This window comes from Podarcis bocagei (genome assembly GCF_964188305.1).
Source record: "Podarcis bocagei genome assembly, chromosome: 14".
Classification (NCBI taxonomy): Eukaryota; Metazoa; Chordata; class Lepidosauria; order Squamata; family Lacertidae; genus Podarcis; species Podarcis bocagei.
This window is the reverse complement of record NC_138139.1, coordinates 32133211-32151216: the sequence shown is the minus strand read 5'-3', so window position 1 is coordinate 32151216 and position 18006 is coordinate 32133211. Positions and strand designations below refer to the sequence as shown.

The 18006-nt window shown below is 46.7% G+C and overlaps 1 protein-coding gene across 1 annotated transcript in view; it reads left to right on the top strand.

Annotated features, from left to right (window-relative positions):
- Nucleotides 1-18006, top strand: part of RAB26 (RAB26, member RAS oncogene family) — a 113072-nt gene that overhangs the window by 92688 nt on the left and 2378 nt on the right. The window contains exons 5-8 of the mRNA XM_081170937.1: nucleotides 350-402; nucleotides 16270-16335; nucleotides 17007-17063; nucleotides 17823-17899. Coding sequence (XP_081027063.1) covers nucleotides 350-402; nucleotides 16270-16335; nucleotides 17007-17063; nucleotides 17823-17899 — 253 coding nt within the window. The remainder of the gene's footprint in view (nucleotides 1-349; nucleotides 403-16269; nucleotides 16336-17006; nucleotides 17064-17822; nucleotides 17900-18006) is intronic.

Here is an 18006-nt window from a genome sequence, read left to right as displayed (position 1 = left end):
TTTCATGACATTTCCTACACTGTAAGGACAAATTCCAGTTAGACTAGGAGGCGGGTTTGGAATGTGACTGGTTAGAGGGGTGGGCTGGAGAGCAGGCGGGTGTCTGGGCTTAACAGTCCTGAGGGGCTTCAAAAAGAGGCCTAATTTGGCCCTGGCCAAAAGGTCCCCCACCCCAAAGGTACTGTCCTATGTAAAATACAAGGCATGCATTGCAGGGACATGGATGTCACTAGATGACCCTTTAGTCCCCTTCCAGCTCTACAGTTTTGTGGTTCTAATCTGTGGTGTTTGACTAGCGGGCTGACCTGTGCCTTGCCTTCTCTCCCTGTCCCTTGGTCTTCCTCTTCAGCTTTGCTGCTGCTCTATGACGTCACTAACAGAGCCTCCTTCGACAACATCCAGGTAAGTCCTGACAATGGTTGCTGATGTCCAGGGCTGCAAGAATTCTGGTGCCTTTTCCGGTTGTTCCATGATGCCGAAAGGTTTGGTCCTGACAAAGTGGGCTGCTGAACAAGGAAGGGAGCAGCTTGTTAATCCTCCCAGCCACCATGACACTGAATTCCCCCCCCCCCCAAACTCCCTTCTTCCTACCCTAAAGACCCAAACTGCAGCTGCTCACTGAAGGAAGACTTCTCCAGAAGACAGCACAACTCCTGCACCTCTCCGTTAAACACTGCCTGGAGCAGCATTTCCCAAACTTTATTGGGTCACCGTCCCCTTGGTCCCATAAACTCACCCCCTGTGCCCCCTACCCTATAAAAAGCATTATTCCGAACAGACCCACTAAGGAAGATAGTAACACGATAAAATTCAAAGCTGTAACAATTAATTACTCATTGATTCCAAATCCAATTAAAACTAATCAGTTCAACAACTGAGGAACTTGATCTCCCGTGAGGCATTGCAGGGATTTGGATAAGATGATCCTTGAGGTTCCTTCCAGCTCTACAATTCTATAGTTCTATGCCAGTTTTTCAAAGTCCAGTAATTATTTACACCTCCAGCACCAGGTTGGATAAAGGCTGCTGCAGTTTAAATTGTTCTCTGGTAGGCCTCGCTTTGTCTGAGCGCTTGGAGGGCCACAAAGGAGATGGCCCTGATCTTCCAATGGTTCAAACCAATCGTCTCAGGCAACTTCTGATATTTTCACTATTAGGAGAAAAATGGCCGTGTGCAGAATTAGTTAGCTTGCAGGACTAAGGAGCTTGGGAGAATACCAATTATAATAGCAGTAGTAAGTTTAAAAGGCCACAGTATTGAATTTGGATGAGGAAATTACATCTCTGGGAGGTTGGCTTTCCCCTCTGGGGCCTTTTCCCTCAGATACAGCAGGTTTAAATTGAAACGGTGTCCTTTGTCTTTTGCGTGTGACTGCGGGGGGTGGGGGCAAGCTCTGGTGTGGTCAGGATCTCATCATTTAGTTGGTGGCAAAATATTTTGCTCCTGAGGTTTTATTCCGTCTCATCTTTTCCTGCCCTCTTTTTTTGGGGGGGGGGTCCTCCTATTTAATTGAGAGGAAGGGATGCGGGTGGCGCGGTGGGTTAAACCACAGAGCCTAGGACTTGCCAATCAGAAGGTTGGTGGTTCGAATCCCCGCAATGGGGTGAGCTTCTGTTACTCGGTCCCTGCTCCTGCCAACCTAGCAGTTCAAAAGCATATCAAAGTGCAAATAGATAAATAGGTAGCGCTCCAGCGGGAAGGTAAACGGCATTTCCGTGCGCTGCTCTGGTTCACCAGAAGCGGCTTAGTCGTGCTGGCCACATGACCCACATGTTGAAAAAAAGCACTGCTGGTGGCAATTGCTGCCTCCTATGGGAGCAAGATCCATAGTTTAACTATGAACAAATGCAACACTAAATGAGAAAAGGGGAGCACCTGCCTCTGCACAGACGCAACGCTGATAACTGAACCAGCAAACGTTGGATGGTATGTTTTGCTGCTTGTCCAAGCTGGGCTCAGCCTATTGGCAAAGGACTCCACCGTGATTTCTTTTTATGTGCTCCATCTAGCTTTGCCCTCAGATAAACATCGTTCCACTGACTAAACACACCAGAGATACGTTATTGATTGATTTGTTTTTAATGCATAAATTTGTCCCTGGACCACGTTGGTGGAGTTTTTGTGTCACAAAAGTTATACCTATAGCATGCAAGTAGTTATTTGTTCTGAGATGGAGATACCCACCCCCCAAGAAAGCTTAGAAGAAGGGGGGCTTCCCCTCCCTGCTTTTAAATGAGAGCCAGTGTGGTGTAGTGGTTAAGAGCGGTAGTCTCGTAATCTGGTGAACTGGGTTTGCGTCTCTGCTCCTCCACATGCAGCTGCTGGGTGACCTTGGGCCAGTCACACTTCTTTGAAGTCTCTCAGCCCCACTCACCTCACAGAGTGTTTGTTGTGGGTGAGGAAGGGAAAGGAGAATGTTAGCCGCTTTGAGACTCCTTCAGGTAGTGATAGAGCGGGATATCAAATCCAAACTCTTCTTAAATCAAGGAATCCTTTCAAAAAGTCATGCCAGATTTGGACTTGGAGTCCAGCTGAACAAGCAATTCCAGTTGTTGTGATTGGCAACTGTCTGTCTCAAGAGACCATTGAGTGTGCTTCCGGGGATGCAGTGATACTGGTCTGAAGTGGCCTCCCCGGGGCACAAGCCCAGGTAGTGTGTTTGGAGGTCCTGGGCTGCCCAGATGACAAGACCCCCCTTTTGGGCTTGCTGATTTGGTCCAAAGAAAGCAGAGCAATACGTTTGGCACCAGCTTTGGTGCAGGAGTTGCCAGAAGCAGGCGTACAAAGCTTCATCCCAGCTGGCTTAGGGACTCCACTCCAGATTTGTGTACGGCTTACTCCTTAAGCCTTTTCTTCTCCCAAATCTCTCTGAATGCCAGCCGGTGAGAATCCCAAGTAGAGAGAGCGTTGTGGTACTCAAGTCCTCCTTGTGGGCTTCCCAGCGGCGTCCAATTGGGCAGTGGGGTTCCAGACTAGATGGGCCATTGGCCTGATCCAGAAGGCTCTTCTTAAAATCGGTTCTCAACCTGTGGGTCCCCAGATGTTGTTGGACTACACCTCCCATCATCCCTGAGCTTTGGCCTTGCTAGCTAGGGGTGATGGGAGTTGTAGTTCAACAACATCTGGGGACCCACAGGTTGAGAAAGGCTGCTTTACCAGGATTCTGGCAACGGATTGTGGTTAAGTGTCACATCTCCACTGGAATGATATCTGTACTGCTATCAGTATCTGTAAATACTGATAGCAGTATTTTTTTTTTAATGCCTTCATGTTATTCTGATAAACCTGGAAAGCTAACAGAGGAGGTTTTGAGACTACTGCTTTCTGGAGAAGGAAGGTGAGCTGCCTTTTATTAATCTGCTACAAGGATATCTCTGACAGTACCGATATCATGAAGATTAAGCGCCTGGATATACAGCTTCGAAAGAGTTTCCAGGATAAATTGGCTGAAACGTGGATTCCCCCTCCCCCTTTTATCTAGCAACCTCAGAGCTGTTCTGACACTTCAGGCAGTCGGTGTTGAGAGTCAGGATGCTGCTAAGTCTGCCTTTTAGCCTACATTGCGCTGCTTCTACATGCCGGTAACGTGATGGAGAAAACAAAAAAGGAGAGCCCAGTTTCCACCAAATGTACATTGCACAGTCTAGGGCATGGGTAGGCAAACTAAGGCCCAGGGGCCAGATCCAGCCCAATCGCCTTCTAAATCCAACTCACGCATGGTCCGGGAATCAGCATGTTTTTACATGAGTAGAATGTGTCCTTTTATTTAAAATGCATCCCTGGGTTATTTGTGGGGCATAGGAATTCGTTCATCCCCCCCCCCCAAAAAAATATAGTCCGGCCCCCCACAAGGTCTGAGGGACAGTGGACCGGCCCCCTGCTGAAAATGTTTGCTGGTCCCTGGTCTAGGGGCACTTCTGGGCTCAACTCTGCTTCTTGGAGGCCCAGGTAGCCTCAGGGGCTAAAAGTACCTTTTGCCCACTGTGCCTGATATGACAGTCTCAGCTATTCCTGGATCAGGTGAGCTTGAGCACTGTAGTCCAGGTGCCGGTTACTTCAGGGCTCGATTACTGCAGAGTGGGGCTTCCGTTGTGCTTGATCCAAAAACTGCAGTTAGTGCAGAACATAGGCGCCGACTCCATGGGGCCTGAGGGGGCCCGAGCCCCCTCAAAAATTCGTTTTGGGGGGCTCCGCCCCCCCAATAATCTCGGGTGCCCCTCCAGCAGAGCGCCACCGCCGCCCCTCCCCCAGCCCAAAATGCACAGGGTCGGGCTGCATGCCTCCTGCCCTCCCTCCCGAGCAAAAGCTCCACCCAATTTCCTTCGGAGCTGATTAATAGGCGCAGCACGCTCTCCCCTATTCGCTCACGAGGAGGCGGCGCCACTTTATCTGCATATTCATGGGCTTATTTATTATTCATGAGCTTTCGCGGGCTCCAACAATATTTTTTATAAGTCGGCGCCCCTGGTGCAGAATGCTGCAGTACAACTGCTGACAGGAGTGAGACCCTACCCTGCCAGCATGAGACCACTGCTCAGAGATCTGCACTGGTTGCCCATATATTACGCTGCCAAATTCAATGTCTAACCATGGGTATATAAAGCCCACAATAGCTTGCGACCAGTTTACTTGCAGGATCACCTTACCCCATATGTGCCCGCTCGGCCGCTTTCATCTGTGGAATGGCATTGTGACAGGTGCCAGTTAATATACTAAAAAAAATAAGCATTTTTGTTTGGCAGCAAACACCCTTTGGAACTCTCTGCCTGTTGATACCAGGAATGTATATTTATTCTTTAAAGCACCTCCTAAAAGCATTTTTGTTCAATCAAGCTAATGCAGGCGTGTATAAATTAATCTGTTTTTAGCTTAAATGTTTATTTTAATTATATTTTGATTATAAAACCACCTGATCTTAACTTTGCATTTTATTAAAAATTTCAATGTTTTTAACTTTTTTTGGTAAACTGCTTAGAGGTTCTGTTAACAATCAAGCAGTGTATACATTTTATATTAAGTTAGATGTTGCTTTTTTTAAAGAATCCAATTTTTTTTACCCAAGATGGGAATGTAAATAAAGCAGTTACCAGTGTTGTGTTTAACTCAGTCCTTAATTGAGAACCACAGGGACTGGAATCTTGCTTTATTTTTATGGGCAGAAACCATAGGTGATTAGTAGAGCCATTGTTTTGCATGTAGATGGTGCCAGGTTCAGTCCCCAGTGGCATCTCCAGGTAGGAGTGGGAATGATCCTTGCCTGCAACCTTAGAGTGCTGCTGCCAGTCAGTGCAGGTAATACTAAGCTAGATGGACTCATGGTCTCCCTCAGTATAAGGCAGCTTCCAGTATTCTAACTCACAGCAACAGGCACTGATCAGACCCAGTCCACCTTCAGCAAGGTAGTAGCTTCATGGGTCTTCAGACCATCTCCTGGAACCACTTTTGCTGTGTTGAAAAGTTCATTTGCCCCTCCTTGCCCCGCATCATTTCAGGGGGTTGGACTAGATGACCCTCGGGACCCCTTCCAACTCGACAGTTCCGTGATTCTATGATATTGCCCCATCCACAGGAAAAGCTCTGCTGGAAGTACCATGATACTTGGCTCCTCCATCTCCCACCTCCCCACCCCAAATACATCCAATTAACAAGAGCGCTTTGCCAGGCTGAGTAATAAATTTGGGATGACTGATACTGGAGGCAAGCTTCATGGACATCCCTTGATCTTTGAGCCCAGGCACCACTCCTCTGCTGTCAACCCCACCTTGAAGCCATTTAAATTGAGCGACATGGGTTCTTCTGCCCAAGGCAAATTCCATATTGGGGATCATTAGGCAAGGGATCGAAAACAAAAGTGTTGATATCGTAGTGCTGTCTTACCAAATGTTGGTGATGCCACATTTGGGATTCTGTGTTCAGTTCTACTTGCTTCATCTCAAAAAATAAAATAAAATGGGGGGGGGATATTGTAGAGCTCGAAAGAGGGCGGTAAAGGGCACGCCAAATGATCAAGACTCCCCTGTGATGACAGGCTGCAACCTTGGGGGGGGGGTTTATCTTAGAAGAAAATTGAGTAAGGGTGAGACATGATAAAGACATCCAAGATGATGCTTGGGGTGTGGAGGAAGTGGATGGAGAAGTTTTACTTCTCTCATAATTCTTGATCAAAGAGGATAGGATGGGGCAAATCCAGGGAGGAAGAGGTTCCCCCAGTGGCGTAGCATGGGGGGTGCAGGGGGTGCCGGCCGCACCGGGCGCAACATCTGGGGGTTAGGGTTAGGGGGCGCAAATCCACGGGTTAGGGGGCGCAAATTACTTGCCTTGCCCCGGGTGCTGACAACCCATGCTACGCCGCTGGGTCCCCCCCCCTTTTCTTTCACACAGCTGGTGCGATGGGCATAAGAACATAAGAACATTGCTGCCTCTGACCATGAAGGCAGAGCATAGCCATGGGCATAGCCTTCCCCTCCTCCATGAATTTGTCCAGTTCTCTTTTAAAGCCATCTATGTTGGTGGTCATTGCTGTCTCCTGCAGGAGAGAGTTCCATGGTTTAACTATGCACTGCATGAAGAAATCTCTTCTTCTGTCTGCCCTGAATCTTCATTCAGCTTCATCGGATGCTCTTGAGTTCTGCCTTTGATCTATTCCACTGTCCCGCCCTGGCCTCCTTACTTTCCTTCCTGATCTTCTGTTGCAGCGCATCTTGTGTCCCGCCAACATCAGAGATGTGTGTGTGTGTTGCATTAGAGGCGTTTTCCATGGTTGCCCCCAGGCTTTGCAACACCCTCTTTTGGGGGAGGGCCCATCTATCTACTTAATGACCTTGCACCACTAAGCAAAAACTATTTCTCTATGATGATTATTTAGACAGGCTTTCAGGCTGTTGCATTGATTGTGTCTTTCTGCTTTGCTTGATGGCACTGTTTTGACTCCAGAGGCTCCTGCTTTCTTCTTCACGTGCTCATGTTACACTTCTTGGTGCCGTTTTTAGATGCTGCTTTTGCTGTGTTGGGGTTGTATATTTTGCAGCTTTCACTGAGCTTCCGGGCACGGTGCAGAAGGCAAGGTATAAATCTGGATTAAATAAGTAAACAAAGAAGCCCCGTTCCCTCTGGAAAGTGGAATCCGAGCATATTTTGGCACGTGCCGTGTAGCAGACGGGCAGCAGAAGGTTGCTTCTGATGTATCAACTGTGTACCTCAGGGCCAAGCAATTAGGAAACTTTATTAAACCTTTTTTTTTTCTCCCACGCAAAAAACCAGCAGGCAAAGCATGATGACTTTACACAGCGAGGAGCAGAGGCTGCCAGGCGTTGCCTCCTCATTTCCTCTGTGTAATAATGACTTTAATTAGGGGCATTAGTAGCATTTGCAATTTAATTCCAATGGAAAATCCTACAAGATGGGGAGCAATTATTGGCTCAACTGTTGCTTGTTCTCACTTTATTTCCCTCCCCCTTTCCTCAAAGATGGAACATATTTTAAGAGGAGAAAGAGGAACATGTGTTGTTGGAACGTCTCCAGGGCACAGAAGACAAAAGCGTCATCCAGGCCAGCGAGAGTAGAGTCTGAAGAGCAAAACGACCTTGCCAGGCCATCCCACAGTCTGCCAAGTGACAGGGAGAAAACCCTGGAGCTACATGCACCCAAACATTCCCAGAGCTATGCTATGTTGACTACAGTCCTTTTACAGAGCCAGTGTTAAGTTGTGGGTGAACATATCAGACGACACAGCGATTCTTCAAGCAGCTCTTGTTTATTCACAGGCCAGGACAGAACTGAACTGAAGGGTTCAGCCAGCCTGCTTATATAGAGCTCCAGTCCATCGTAACTGTAACAACTTTCTAAAACTATCCAATCACTGAACGTCACTTTTGATCCCTTATTTGCATAACTATCTACAGTATCCCCCTGCTGGCCCAGGATGAGAACTTCAGTACATAACAGCCAGTGTGTTGTAGTGGTTAGAGTGTTGGACTAGGATCTGGGAAAGTAAAAGGTAAAGGGACCCCTGACCATTTGGTCCAGTCATGACCGACTCTGGGGTTGCAGCGCTCATCTCGCTTTCTTGGTACAGCTTCCGGGTCATGTGGCCAGCATGACTAAGCCGCTTCTGGCGAACCACAGCAGCGCACAGAAACACCGTTTACCTTCCCACAGAGCGGTACCTATTTATCTACTTTCACTTTGACGTGCTTTCAAACTGCTAGGTTGGCAGGAGCTGGAAACAAGCAATGGGAGCTCACACTGTCCCGGGGATTTGAACCACCGACCTTCTGATCGGCAAGTCCTAGGCTCTGTGGTTTAACCCACAAATCCCCACTCGGCCATGAATGAGGCTCCCTGGGTGACCTTGGACCAGTCACCACCTCTCAGCCTAACCTACCTGCCAAGGTTGTTTTGGGGTGAAATGAGGAAGGGGGAAACGAAGCTCCTTGAAGAAAAGGGGGCAGGGTTATAAATTCAGTAAATAAATACCCGTATTTTTCGCTCTATAACACGCACCCGACCATAACACGCACATAGTTTTTAGAGGAGGAAAATCCGTAGGCATGCCACCCGTAGGCATTCCCTCCATAACACGCACAGACATTTCCCCTTACTTTTTAGGAGGAAAAAAGTGAGTGTTATGGTGCAAAAAATACGGTAGCTAGTAGGAACTCTGAGTCACAGGGCGCTATCAAGCTTTCCCTGGTTTTCAGGTAGCTTCTCTCCATAGTTTGCCTGTCAAGAAACACTTGTATTTTGTAGAGCTGAGATAGAGGCAGCCTTTCCAGTCCGAGGGCCACATCCCCTTCAGGGCAGGCTTCTGAGGGCCAAATGCCCGTGGTGGGCATGGTCAGAGGAAAAAGTTGTCAGAGCAACACATGTGAATCTTACCTTTGCAGAGGAGACTAGTTTCTACACACTCAGTCTCTCGCAAATAGCTCTCTTTATGCAAGGAAACAAAACATATTCCAGCCAGGCAAAAACACTTGGGTGTGGAGTCTGGGGAGAGATTTTAGAGGTCTGGAATAATAATGATGATGATGATGATGATGATGATGATGATGATGATGATGATGGGCCCGGAGGTTCTCCACCCCTGTTGTAGAGACTTCTGAGGGCATATTGTAAGCCAAGATGGGCTGCCCCATGGCCCATGGGACACATCTCCACTAATCTCCTAATGGTCAGGGGTCCCCTTACCTTTACCTAATGATGATATTTGATCTCCCTCCCTGTTGGAGGAAGGATGTTTCTGAATGCCAGTTGCTGGAAACTGCTGGAGCAGAGGGCTCTTGTCTCAGGTCCTGCACAGGGGCATCTGGCTGGCCATCGTGAGAACAGGATGTTGGACTAGAAGGGCCACTGGCCTGATCCCGCAGGCTCCTATTGGGTTTGCATGCTCATATGCTCTGGTCCTGCTTGTGGACTTTTCAGAGGCATCTGGTTGGCTGCTTCTGAAAGCAGGAAGTAGGAGTCAGTGGGCGGCTGGCCTGATCCAGCAGGCTTTTCTTATCCTTGTTCTGGAGGAGCAGTTCATCTGGCTGTTTAATAAACACAGCAGCAGGAGGGTCCATTGCATCCTGATGAGAGCAGGAGAATCACAAACCCTGCATGCAACTCTGCGAGGCCCTTTGCAGTTCCACTTGGAGCAGATGAGAAAACTGAAATGGCCCCATCGGGAGCAACACAATGACACACTCCCGAGGAGAGCACATTAACTCGTTTTAAGAGCTCTGCCACCTGAAGTCTGTAGGCCTCTTCCATTTAAGCTAGGAGATTAATTAACAATGACTGGGCTGCAGGCAGGGAAACTTCCATCTTCAAGTAATTGCTGCACTGCAGGAATGGTGCGCTTACAAAACGGTTGCAGCATCTTTCTCCAAGCCAGTGCCTTCTAGATGTTTTGGACTATATGTCTGTTATCAGCCCCAGCTTCCACAAGGTTCAGCATCATAGGGTTGTGCTGGGCACGCATGATGGAAAACATTCTTCCTCTCCGCTCCCTGCTCAGGCCTCAAAATCATCAAATGGAACCAGGTTAGTTTTGCCATGGCCTGATGATGATCAGCTTATGGTAACATAGAAGCAGGGTTTTTCACTGGTGGCAGCAGTGTTGTGGAATTCCACCCACGCCGAAATATGGGATGGCCCATCAGCATTGGCATTCCGCCGGCTCTTGAAGAAATACCGGTTTATGCAGCTGCTTCCCTGAGCTTGAACCTCCTGATCTGATTGCTTTAATTGCTCTTTTAACTGTTATTTTACAGCCGCGTTTCAATGAAAAAGATAATTGTGGGTGGTTTAATGTTTTGATGGAATTGGTTTTTATTGTGTACTTTGATGGTGAGAGGGTTGATGGTGGCTGCAGTTTCCAGTGGTGAGATCTGTGTGAATGAGCTATCAGTGGCTACTAAGCCCAATGGCAATGTTCCACTTCCATACCCTCCAACATTTCTCTGATGAAAATAGGAACATCCTATTCCATAATAAGAATACTAATTTTATTTTTTACACCCCACCCATCTGACTGGGTTGCACCAGCCAGTCTGGACAACTTCCAACATATATAAACCATAACAAAACATTAAACATTTAAAAACTTCCCCAAACAGGGCTTCTTAGCTTCTTGGCTCAGGGGTTGCATAGCTCCATACCCTCCAACATTTCTCCCATGAAAATAGGGACGTTCTAGGGGAAAGTGGGATATTCCGGGATCAAATAAAAAACCGGGACATTGTAATAACCTGCCGTTTCATAAGCGTATATATTTAAAGTAGATAATTAAATGAGCAAATTAAATGAATTTGGATATGCAGAAGATATTAAAAAATAAATTTAAGGAACCACAGATAGAGGGGGGAAGTCAAACCTTGAAATTTTAAAATGATTGTAAAATTAATGAAATGTATAAATTAGAAAAAGTATGAATAAAAATTAAAAAATAATAATCAGAAACCAGGAATGCTTCTGTAAATCTGGGACTGTCCCTGGAAAATAGGGGTGCTTGGAGGGTCTGCATTTCCACTGCCATAGGAATTATGCCCCTGGAGACTAGTCGCTGGGAATCGCAGGGAAGGAGAGTGCTGATGTGCTGCTTGTGAGATCCCCCCTGGGGCAACTGGTTGGCCACTGTGAAAACAGGATGCTCGACTAGATGGGCCATTGGCCTGATCCAGCGGCAGAGCAATTCTTATGCTCTTACTGATGGAGCTTGCTTATGGGCACCATCCTGGCATTTCCGAAGCAGCTGTGAATCTCTGCATCGAGCAATATTTACACATGCCTCCAGTCTACACACACAGAGAGAGAAAGAGAGAAAGAAAAAGAGAGAGAGAGGAGTAAATGTGAGCCAGCTGCTTGGTATGGACTCTTGCACCTGAACTCTTTGCTCTTGGGAATGCTACTGAAGTAAAGCGCCCTTACCAAAGTGGGTGTTTTAAAAATAAAAGTAGAGAATGGTGACATATCAACAACATCTCTCAGCTGCAGCAACCGTGACTGCTTGTTAGGAGACATGTTGCAAATACAAATTATTTGCTTGCAAGCGCGGGTGTGTCTCTCTGGCACCATCGTGTGCCGAAATGCAGCCATTGCATGCTGGTCAGAAAACACACTGTACTGATACGTTCCCCCCCCCCCCCCAATCCAGCTTTGAAAGTACAGTATTAAAACTTCTTCTATCCTCTTAAAATACTCCAGCCTCCTTCCTGAGCAGCCTCTCTCAACCAGGCGCCCTCTCAATGTTTTCGCCGGCAACTCTCATCAGAGAGAGAGAGGGGTTTAGTTTCATCTTTGATGTGAATAGGCATCAATTGAGAGCCAGTGTGGCCTAGTGGTTAGTGTGTTGGACCTAGGATGTAGGAGCAGGGTTCAAATACCTCCTTGGGCATGAAGCTCACTGGGTGACCTTGGACCAGGCACTGCAGCTCAGCTTAAACAACCTCACGGTTGTTTTGGATATTTGTCCAAAATATTTATATTATTTGTTTTATAAGAAGTGTCTGTATATGTACCATAAAAAGGAAACTAAAGTGGTTTACAATAATAAAAACATTAAAAAGTAAAGAAACAGACATCAATTAACCACTGTAGAGGGATGTGTTCTTGATTGCTTGCATAGGCTTGGCAGAATGGAAACATTTTCAGCAGCCACCTCTGAATTGTTCCCAGTGTTGTGTTAAATGATGAAACGCCTTTCAGAGAAGTCGTAGAAATCTCAAGGCAATTTGAAATCATACAGTTAAAAATAACAAACAAACAAACAAAAGGTTTGAAAGCAATGCAATTACTATTTTTGAAAGATGGGTTTTTAAAAAATACCAATAAACACCCAATGCCTTTTTTTTTTTATGAGGGTTTGTGTGAGAGCCATTTCATAAAATCATAGAATTGTAGAGTTGGAAGGGACCCCGAGGAATATGCAACTGCCCCATATGGGGATCAAACCTGCAACTTTGGCATTATCAGCACCCAGCCCCAACCGAGCTATCAAAATGTCTTTAAAAAATAAGGGTGTGTGAGAGAACCATTCATATCACCTTGAGTTCCTTGAAGGAAAGGTGAGAGGTGAATGTAATAATGAATAGTTTGCATGGAGAGGAAGGGGGTCCTTGGGCCAGATGATGCTTTGGGGGGGCTGAGTTTGGCCGTAGATTTCTGCCCTGTTGCTTGTCTCTATGCTAGACGGATTTAATGTGGAATAAAACCGGTGGAGGGGGGATTTGAGTGATGAAGCAGCAGCTCCATGAGGTGAGCAGGTGTGGTCCTCTCAGCTTCCAACACCCCCTGCCGCTCCATCAGACACCCTGTCAAGAATTCGGCCGGACTCCCCCTGATTAAATCTGTTCCGAATTTTTAAAAAGGGCTGGTGGGAAATGCCAAACGAGTTCTTGCCCTGCTGGAACGGCTGTCTGGATGAAGCATCAAGCTTGCTGCTGGCCGTCCATACTAATAAGTTTGCGGGTTTTCTTTTACTACTGTGTTGTGGCACGGTATCAGGCTAGAGGCTGGCAAGGCAGGTGGCAGAATAAGTCCCCCACTCTTGATCTTGGGGGGGGGGGTGCATGTGTGTCGGGAGCTGAGAGGTGGTAGGGAAACAACCTCACATCGCAGCACTGAGACCAAAGACCAAGGGCACCACAGCTGATTTCTAGGAAGCCTAGTCGCCTTCTCTCTTTTGTTCCAGAAGTTTAAGTAGTTTTTTAGATCCTGTTTGTTTGTAGTGCGATGTGAGAGCTGTAATGTCTTGTTCTATTTTGCTAACTTTTGAGGTGGTTTGTTTTTTAAGGGATGTTTTCTTTTTTATGCAAGCTCCTCTGGTGACCGCTTTCATTGCGCCCCATAGAAGGGGGTTTGCTATATTGTCTACATCATTTTCCTTGACGTAGTTCTGGAGAGTTTTTGTGAGACTCTCTCTAATTTGTTTATTTGTGATTAGGATGGGACTGAAGGACCATGATGGGGTGGTTTGTGTTCCCTCTCCTATTCTAAGGGTAACTTCTACTGGGGCGTGGTCTGTGATTCTTATGTTACCTATGTCCGTTGATTCTACTGAGGGGATCAGACCTTGTGTGAGCAGAATGCTGTCCAGTCTGGACATTGCAAGGGCACCACAGCTGAAGGAGGATATTGACAAGCTGGGTGGCATCTCTGCCATGGATGCTTTAGCTGAGATTCCTGCACCACAGGGGGGTTGGGCTAGATAACCCTTGGGACCCCCTTCCAACTCGACAATTCTATGATTCTGAGGTGTGCAGAGGAGGGTGTCAAGAGAGGATAAAGGGACCAAGCCTTATGAGGAACGGTTGAAGGAGCTGGGGATGTTTAGCCTAGTTAAAAGAAAACTGAGAGGTGATATAAGAGCCGTCTTCAAATATCTCTGGGGCTGTCACATGGAAGATGGAGCAAGCTTGTTTTCTCCTGCCCTGGAGGACCCGAACCAATGGATTCAAGTTACAAGGAAGGAGGTTCCGACTAAACCTTAGGAAGATGGTTTTCTGATGGTAAAAGTAGTTCAGCAGTGGAATGGAATTCCTCAAAGGGGGTGACCTCTCCTTCACTGGAGGTTTTTCAACAGAGGTTGGGTGGACACCTGTCAGGGGTTCTTTAGCCATGATTCCTGCATTGCAGGGGTTGGACGAGATAATCCTTGGGATCCCTTTCAACTCTACAATCTGTGACATTTGCAGAGCTCTTTTCCTAAGTGTTCAAAGCGCTCAGCAGATCCCCATAACAACCCTGTATGGTAGGCCTCTTGTTATAGCTTAGAAATTGGAGGCTGAGGGTTGTATCCAACAAAGTTCTATGTGGAGGAGACTGAAATTAATGGAACCAAGTTAGCCACCCCATTGATTTCAATGGTTCTACTCTGAGTAGGGCTAATATTGGTTGCTTGCCTTGGGCTCCTCTCTGTGCTTGTGGCTCACCAGCAGTTTGAAGTGTGGGATCCTTAAGTATGCGGCTCATGTTCTGAACAGGCTGGTCTGCCCCAGCTCCCAACGCTCCTTACAAACAAGAAAGAAAGAAAGAAAGAAAGAAAGAAAGAAAGAAAGAAAGAGAGAAAGAGAGAGAGAAAGACAGAGGCTGTGCCAGGCTTGAAGAAAGAGGAGCATGAAATGTTTTTCTTAAAGGGCCAGGCTTGGCAGTCTCATTTCAACATGCCATGCTGCTTCTGCCCTGAGAGGAGGCTGGCATGCTGGACACGAAGGAGGAGGAGGAGGCCTGGATGTAAAGCAAGTGAACCCAGAAGAGTGCTGGAGGAGAGGCATTAACTGTTCTTTTCTCTTTTCTGTCATTTGCTTCCTCCCTCCCTCTGCCCCTGCCAAGTTGCATGGGAGCAAAACATTAATTCCAGCCTCTGATGCCAGGGGCTGGAGAAATGGTTTGGCTAATGGCTCATGACATTGTAATACATGTGCAGCCCACACAGCTCCCTCCCCAGAAAGGGTCCATTTAGATTCTGAGTCTCACTATGGGGCCGCAAGTTTTACTTAGATTGGAATGGCTTCCTCAGGTGTTGAATGTTGTTATGATGTTTTTGTGGCATCATATCGGAAGCGGTCTAGCTTCACTGGCTGAAATTCAGGTAGCGGCATTTAAAAGTCTCATTTTGCTGGCACCAGACCCCTCTAAAGTTACATCGTAATCCTTAATGGCATTTCACCCCTTTGCTGGAGGGGCTGTGGTAGAGCTGGGACCTTCCTCCACCTGTGGTGGGGCTGTGACCTTATGAAGAAGTTTTAGGAAATGGCATCTGGGGAAGTATCTAGTTCCTAGAATCATAGAATTGTAGCATTGGAAGAGACCTCAAGGGTTATCTAGTCCAACCCCATGCACTGCAGGAATCACAGCTAAAGTTTCACTGGCATATAGCCATCCAACCTCTATTGAAAAAGCTCAACAAAGGAGAGTCCACAACCTTGTGAGATGGTCCATTCCTATGTCCACAACTCTTACTGCCAGAGAGTTCTTCCTGATGTTTAGGTAGAATCTCTTTTCTTATCAGTGCTGGATTTACGTATAAGCTAAACAAGCTATAGCTTATCTTGGGGGCCCAAAAAATTAAAACAAAAAACTGGATGTACATTTCCAAAATATAAGATAAAAAACAATTACTTAGATAAAATATATATTTTATTATGTGCAAATGGCTTTAGATACCTATTAGGTCCATAAATTACCATATAGCATATATTCAACACCAAAAACAGTGACAATTTGTTGTTGACAAAGGACAGCTGGACATATAAAGGGCCCCATTACCTTCAGTTGCTTAGGGCTTCATCAAACCTAAATCCGGCCCTGTTTCTTATAACTGGAATCTATCAATTCGGGTTCTAATATTTTTGATTTTCAATAAGCACATGACAACCGTGTTTAACCCAAACCCAAACTGAATAAAAAGTACCGTCTGTCATTTATGTGAGGCAATTACAAATGTATATTGTGTTATAATACTCTTAAAACAATTAAATCTCTCCACAGCGTACGTGTGTCACTGGAAGTTTTATAGAGGAAGTTGACTTGTTGGCATAAAAGTAATAAACATAAACCAAGTTGTCTCCAACTTGTCTTTTTTAACTCGACCCCTAACCACTCTACTATGTTGAATTAGCCTCTCTGAGAGCAGCATTTCAGCCTGGCTGTTTTGAACTACTTCTCTCCATCAGCCCCAGCCAGCTGCTTCCAGAGAGGAGGCTTGAGGTCTCCACAGCAGCTGGCTATTCTCCTTGGTTTCTAGCTTTTAGCTCCTCTGACCTTGTTGTTTTTCCTTTGCTTTGCCAGGCTTGGCTGACAGAAATCCATGAATACGCAAAGCAAGACGTGGTCCTGATGTTGCTGGGAAACAAGGTAAGCCAAGCTAGTTCCTGGCAGAACAATACAGAGCCAGGCGCTCCACGGCAATGGAAGCCATTTGCTGGGAAGAAGAGGGTGTTGATGCAGAGGCAGGTGCCTCAGGGCTGACCCTGCCCATGCACATGGGAAGGGGCAGCAGCGGCACACCAGCTAGGCAGTGGAGCCCAACCTCAGCCTGCCCTCTTACCTGTCCGCCATCTTTCTTACAACCAGACAGCAGGTGACTGTACCTGTCACTGGCTGTGGCTCCAGCCACTGTTGGGATTCCTTGCTTTCTGCCCCACCAGTCCCAATGAACACTAGGCATCACTGCAGATACATAGTAAAAGAACACAATTCTGCTGCAAAGAGTGACAGCCACCAATGTGGATGGCATTGGAAGATTGGACCATTTCATGGAGGGCCATTGATGGCCACTAACCACAATGGCTATGATATCCCTCCACAGTGGAAGGCAGCAATGCTTCTGAAGACCAGTTGTTGGAAACCACAGGAGGGAAGAGGGCTATCGTGCTTGGGTCCTGCTTCTGGGTTTCCCTTTGGGGCATCTAGGAGGCCACTGTGAGAGCAGGATGGAAGACTAGGTGGGCCCTTGGCCTGATCCAGCCAGGCTCTTCTTATTCTCTTATGCTGGTTTGTTTTGTGTGTTTTTTTGCCACCCCTAGGTGGACTCGACCCAAGAGCGAGTGGTGAAACGAGAAGATGGGGAGAAATTAGCCAAGGTACAGGAACCACCTGCCCACACTAAAACGAGCTGAAAGTCTGCTTCAAGAGAGCCTAATTTTTGCAACCTTGTTAATTATTATTTTCACATCAACTTTGCAGACATCTAGGTAGGCTTAGCTAAACCACAATGTTTGCAAAGTTGTTGTGAAAATGATTCCCTGCCTGTTGATATCAGGCGCCAAAAGGAGTTCAGCGAAGGCCTGATATCAACAGGCAGGGAATTCCAAAGTGTAGGTGCTGACATACTAAAATATCAGGTCCTTACAAAATCGGTGCCCTCAAGCTGTTTTGGACTAAAATTACTGGCTGACAGGAGTCGTAGCCCAAAACATGCAGAGAGCACCTTGTTGGGGAATTCTGAGCTAGATTTCCTTCTAAAAGAAATGGAATGTAGGCTATTTTTCTGGAAAAAATGGTGGGAGAACTCACCACAAAGGTTGTTTGTTTGTTTGCTGTTGACCCAGTTCCCCCCCCCCCCCAGCAGTGGCTAAATGTAAGATGCGATTTAAAAATTCACACAGATAATGATCTGGATTAGAAATGGCCACATTATTCATTGCAGGTATAGGTGTATTTTTGGCTCAGGCATTGGGTGTCTATCCGTTCCAGCCCTCCCGACAATAAAATATATATATATTTTTAAAGGTAAGGGAGCTCAATTCTCCTGAGTTCCCGTCCCCCCCCCGCCAACCCCCCCCCCAAATCCTGAATTTTAGGGAACAGGCAGACACTGAATACCATCTTCGTTTTTGCAGGAATACGGAGTGCCCTTCATGGAGACCAGTGCCAAGAGTGGTTTGAATGTCGACTTAGCATTCACAGCTATCGCCAAGTAAGTTGCTTCTTTTTGACTTTCCATCTTTAACTTGCTCAGGGCACGTGGCACTGGGGGTGAGTTTATGGGACCAATGGGGCCGTGTCTCAAAAAGAACCATTTGT